The 6,000-nt window shown below is 52.8% G+C and overlaps 1 protein-coding gene across 2 annotated transcripts in view; it reads left to right on the forward strand.

Annotated features, from left to right (window-relative positions):
• The window catches only part of LOC141991552 (neurotrypsin-like), a 32,265-nt gene extending 26,830 nt beyond the window's left edge, over positions 1-5,435 (forward strand). For both annotated transcript variants that reach the window (XM_074959881.1, XM_074959882.1), the window contains 3 exons: positions 618-740; positions 2,116-2,396; positions 3,034-5,435. In XM_074959881.1, coding sequence (XP_074815982.1) covers positions 618-740; positions 2,116-2,396; positions 3,034-3,341 — 712 coding nt within the window. In that variant the 3' untranslated portion in view covers positions 3,342-5,435. The remainder of the gene's footprint in view (positions 1-617; positions 741-2,115; positions 2,397-3,033) is intronic.
• The last annotated feature ends 565 nt before the right edge of the window (positions 5,436-6,000 follow it).

Consider the following 6,000-nt stretch of genomic DNA (forward strand, 5'->3'; position numbering starts at 1 on the left):
TAACAATTGTCCTTCCTTGCCAGCTTTGGGCTGCAATTGTTCTATTACCCCTTTCCCTAAGGGCTCCTGGAGACTTTCTCTGAAGTCCAAGGTTCTTCATGCTCAGTCCCACCACCACATTATGTGTGTTAAAGCAACAGTGATGCCCAGACTCTAGCTGCGAGCCGAAAGGCATTGCAATACTGGTTTCTATTTTCTGCATTTTGCCACTTGTGTGTATTCCAAAGTGCCTGTGGGACAGTCCATCACGGACTCCAGTCCTCGTTACCTGTCCCCACCAAGTCACTTGGAATGCTGGTTTCTGCTTTCAAAGCTGAGGACAGGGATCCTAGGCTTGTTTCCTGTCTGCCCCAAAGCAGTGGCTGTCAATGCTGCAGAAGCTGGAGGCAATACTGCTGGAATCGCTCCTTGATTTTCATTGTGCTCCCAGGGGTGAGTACAGCTTCACTAACTACCTCCCTCCAGTGGTGATTCCTGACGTTACCTTGACTGAAGAGCCGCACTAAGGGAAGATGAGAAGTGGCTGAGGAGAGATGGGGCAGTGTGGGTGGCGCAAGAGAGGACAGCAGCATGCCATTGTGTACGTGCTGCCCATCATTCCTCTGTTTCTCTTTCAGAGGTGGTTGGCCATGGCAGGCCTCACTGCGGCTAAAGGGGTTTCACAGAGACACTCGTCTGCTGTGTGGAGCCACACTGATCCACAGCTGCTGGGTCGTGACTGCAGCGCACTGCTTCAAAAGGTAATGGGGGGGGGAGTTTTGGTTGAGGGGGGCGTGAGCAAGGGACAGGGGAAATAATCCTGTCTGACTCAGTCACTGCCCTGCCCCCACGTATAGCAGCAGTTCCATCCAAAGAGGATGAGATCTCTGAGGAGCGGGGTTCCTGGAAACAGCTGCAGGAGCCATGAGCTCTGTGCACTCCCAGCACTGCTGCTGCTAGAGAGGCCTGCTGAGAGCGAAGCCATGACCCAGGGGTTACTGGGCTATTTGTGTGGGGCACGTGAGGGGATAGCCCCAGGACAGCTTTGCATTATCCCTTGGCATTCGTTCATGCTCAGCCTGTAACTTCCAAGTGCTATAATGTGGAATAAACCAGCTCTTTAGCACCCTGCCTATAGTTTGAGGAACAGTAAACTGGGGTGGTCAGGAGCCTGGAGTGGCTCTGGTCCAGTCACATGTTCCTGCTGCCTCAGTCTAGAGCAAAGGTCCCCAAAGTGTGGGGCGTGCACCCCTAGGGGGGTGTGGAGGAACATTTGGGGGGCTGCAGCAGGCCTGGGATAGCCCCCACAGGGGCAGGGAGGGAGCACCACCCAGTCCCTCCCCACCCCCAGCTCTACTCCGGTCCCGCCCCCAGCCACATCCCCCAGCCCCATGCCTGACCCCAGCCCCAGCCTCGGCACAGCTCTGCTCCCGGCCCCATGCGAGCCCCCAGTCTTGGCAGCTGGCCACTTCTCTGTTCCCGGCTTGGGGCCAAGGCTGGGGTCAAGGCCGGGAGCAGAGCTGCACCTAGCCATGGGCCTGGCTGCCGGCCCCCACTGCAGCCCAGCTGCGTCTCTGCTCCCACCATCAGCCTCTGCCCCAAGCCGCGGCCCTGCTCCTAGACCCAGACCCACCCCTAGATGTGACCCCAACCTTGGCCCCCTGGCCACTGCCTGCACCCCACCCCCCCACCCCCAGAGCCACAGCCACAGCTCCGCTCTCGGCCCTGGCTCGGTGTGAGGGGGGCAGGGGGGGCGGAAGGGCACGTACAGGGGTAAGGGGGATCACGACCCTCAAAAGTTTGGGGACTGCTGATCTAGAGGGTCCGGAAGATCATTCATAGCCTGGTTTATGTCAGACAGAGAGTTGGGGTGCTTGGTGGCTGCATGAGCAGATGTTCCCTTCCCTGCTAATGGGAACCTGCTTAGCAGTGACTTGCTGGGGACTGGGAGGAGCTGGCTCTGAGGCAGCTTGTGAAGTGGCCAGACAGCAGTGCTCTCACCTGGTGTGCTTGTGGGCATTGTAGTGGTACTGAGGCCTTTCTGCCGGTGGCATGGCCCTGGATCCAGCAGCGCAGTGCTCACGCCTCAGGCGGTCACCACATGAGCGCTCAGGTGGCTCTTTGTTGCCTGGCCAGGTTTGGCACTGATGTGCGCCGCTACCGGCTGCGGGTAGGCGATTACCACACAGGCGTGAAGGAGGCGTTTGAGAGGGAGATGCCCATCGAGAGGATCATCCTTCACAGGAACTACCGGTCCAGCAGCAATGACAATGATATTGCCCTGGTCAGGATGCGGGGCAGGGGTAGCCACTGCCTCTCCTTCAATCGCCACGTCCTGCCCATCTGCCTCCCTGACAGGAAGGAGAAGGCTGCCATTAACAGTCAGGCCTGCATTATCTCCGGCTGGGGAGACACAGGTGAGTCAGAGGTGGATGATGCTCATGGGAGCAGCCTCAAGGGAGCGGGGGCTCAAATGCTGGGATATTCCCAGGTGAAAGGACTTGTGAGGGAGGAGCCCAGACAATACAGCGGTTGAAGGGATGGGCAGATACCATGGTGTGGTATAAGAACCTGAACAGAATGGATGCGCTGAGATGGAGGCAGCGTGCTCACCCAGCACACCTGTACTCAGTAGTCTGCACTGGCTACTAGTTCATTTCTAGATACAATTCAAGGCAGTGTCCCTGATTCTCTTACTCGCTTTCTGTGCCCAGTGCCATTTTGTATTCTCCTCTTCTGGGGTCTCTCAGAGCCTCAGCTGGAATGCCTCCTTTGGAGCTGTGAGCCACAGAGACCAACATAAGTTTCACTGACAGAAGCACTGATGAGGACAGCACTGTTGGCAAGAGATACTACGTCGGTGGGAGAGCTACCGCTGCTCATTAGGGGTGGTTTAATTGCCGGCAGGAGAGCTTTCTCCCGCTGGCATGGAGCGGCTACATGGGAGACCTTACAGTGGCGCAGCTGCAGCGGTACAGCTGTGCTGTTGTAAGGTCTGTTGTGTAGACATAGCCCAAGCGGTGAGTTGTGCTGTTCTGTTCTATTATGTTTCAGGGAAGTCCTATTCAAGAACATTGCTTCAGGGGGCAGTGCCCCTTCTCCCAAGAGAAGATTGTGAGGCTCGTTACAGGGGCAAGTTTACTAACCGCATGATCTGTGCTGGAAACCTCTCTGAAGATAAGCGGGTGGACAGCTGCCAGGGTGACAGCGGTGGGCCACTCATGTGTCAGAGATCAACTGGACGCTGGGTCATTCTGGGGATCATTTCCTGGGGCTATGGGTGTGGCCGGAAGGACTCCCCTGGAGTTTACACTAAGGTCAGCAAATTTGTGCCCTGGATCAAGAAAGTGACCAAGCTATAATTCAAGTCCCTGAGCATTGAGATCTTCAGCATTTAATCCCTCTTGCCCCTACAGAATTAAAACTTTGGCCCACACTTGGGAAATGTAGCTTCCTTCTACCTCCGCGGGGGGCTGCTGCTTCTGTGTGTACCTGACAGAGACTTGTTTTGACCTTGAACACTGAGAAGAGACTTAACCACCGGGGAAAATAATTATGCCTGTCTCTTGGAAGTATTTCCTCTCACCGTTGGCCCTAATCTCTGAAGCAGGGAAGTGGATATGAGCTGGCAAGACAGATAGCTCTGCTCCTGTAGCTATCAAAATCCTGTAGAAAAATCATACTTGTCCCTCTGCTCCCGGATTGGGGGGATGGCTCTGTCAATATCACCTACAACTTTTGCATGCTCACACACTTTGGGCTTGTCTGCACTTGGAATGCTATAGCGGCACCGTTGCACCACTTCTGTGTAGACACTATGTACGCCGACGGGAGGGGTTCTCCCATTGCCATAGGAATCCACCTCCTCGAGAGGCGATAGCGCTGTCTACACGGGGACATAGGTCGGCTTAACTACATCACTCAGATGTGTATTTTTCACAGTCCTGAGCAATGTAGCTGGGTCAATCTAATGTTCTAGTGTAGACCAGTCCTTTGATGGCACTGCAAGAGAAGATGAGATCCACGAGAAATGCCACCAGTCTTTGCTGCAGGGATCTTTGGAGTGGATTGCTTGTAGCCACTTCCCAGACCCTACCTCTTGGGCAGCAGGACTGGGTTGGGAGGAGCAGGACGAGGAGGCTGCACATGTTTTCCTCTCCCCTCCCATCCCCAAGAGGTTTTTTTCTCCCTTTCCATATCCCCATGAGGGACTTGCTCTCTCTGAATATGAGCTCCACTCCCATATTGTCCCTGGGAACAGTTCTATCCCTGCTAGGAGACTCAAAGCCTTCCCCTGACCCCATATGTTCCAAATTCTCTCAGTGTTGTGAGACTCGTGATAAAATTGCAAGAGCTGGCAATATTCAGTGTTTTTTCTTAAAGCTCCAGCTCTTGGAGTCAGATGATCACATGAGAATCCTTCCTCATTTAAAAATACCCCAAAGTATCTAGCCATCATGGTTGCAAAGAGAAACTTGAAAATGTGACCACCAAAGGCTGAAAACCCAGAAGGTAAACAACTTCCCACCCTATCTTTTGTTAAAGCCTCTCTCAAATGTTTGGGTCATGTTTTGGCAATACCTCTGTCTACCTGAGGTAAATGCCCATCCCCATAGCACCTCACAGTCTTTGGTGTATTTACCCCTGTGAGGTAGGGAAAGCCTGTTATCCCTATGGGGGGGAAGTGAGACAGGAAATCTGTAGCAGACCAGGGACTTGAACTGAGGTCTCCTGCAGCTCCACCTAGTACCTTACCCACTGGACCAGCTCTGCTTGCCTTTGTAACATGACCCTTTTCACGCCCCTCAGGAATCAGATGTCCAACTGGTATAAACTGATGTAGCTGTATTGCTGTAGCTACACACTAAGGATCTGGCCTGTGGTCTCATTATGAACAGAATTAATGTGATCTTACGAGAAAAGAGGGGTTGTGATACTCACCAAAACTCTTCCTTGTTTTCTGTTTCTCCCACCCTGGGGCGGGTGACGAATGTAAGAAAATCCTAGGACTTCATTTCTTTACTGGAGTCAACTTATGCTTTTTGAGTAGGTGGAAGCAAATGAAGACAGACAGGAGGGCTCAGTGTACCCGTAGTTGAGGCTGCACACAGCAGAGCCAGGAGCAAGAGAACAAATTAGAGCCACAGATGGTAAGCAATAATACCTGACCAAGGAGTTGAAGATGGTGCCATATATCCATGCCTTCAGCATAAGGCTAGAGGATGGGACCTGTGGTTCTTGTGCCAGCTGCGCATGCTTTGGGTTCAGTGTCACATTGGAGGGTATGCATTTACGGGGGTCACATGCACGTACCTGCTGCCATCACGCCTGGGAGGGTGTCTGCACATGTTGCATGTAAATATACTATCAGTTGTACAATAGCAGTGTCCATATTTTCACACCTCAGTGCAAGAATAGGTGACTGACACAGGGGTTATGCACATAGTGGGTGAATTAACAAGACAAGTGTTGCTAGTGTCACAGTGCATGAACGCTGTGTTACAATAGTAAATCTCAAGGCACATAGTGGTGGGGTTCCAGACACGTTTTAGGTTTGTGTATACCACATTTGCCTTAGCTCCACCGAGAGACCTTAGTGTAAAGGGAACCTACCAGGTTAAAAATCTAGCAGATTTCCCCACCTGTGAGTTCTCTTTCAATCTCTCCCAGGTTTGCATGGTGGTTGGGTTGTGAATGCTGTAGCGGCAGAATGTTTCAAACAAGTTTCTGCTGGGATTGTTAAACTGTGTCTGTTGGTTGGGGGATGGGACTTCGTACAGAACTTGACTTTGAGTCAGATCTGATTTGTCAGTGCCCCTGTTAAGGGCTGAGTGTCTGCAGTGCCATATATATGAAGTGCATCCACAGTATTGTTACCATGTGACCTGCACCACCAGGCCTGACCTGTGTAGAATGGGGTGTGCGGCTCCTTGTGGGTTTGCTGTCCCGCAACTGCTGGCAGAAAATCCCCATCAGACAGATCCACTTGCTTCCTCCCTCAATTTAAATGACATGCTGGGG

The sequence above is a fragment of the Natator depressus genome, chromosome 7, assembly GCF_965152275.1.
Source record: "Natator depressus isolate rNatDep1 chromosome 7, rNatDep2.hap1, whole genome shotgun sequence".
Lineage (NCBI taxonomy): Eukaryota > Metazoa > Chordata > Testudines > Cheloniidae > Natator > Natator depressus.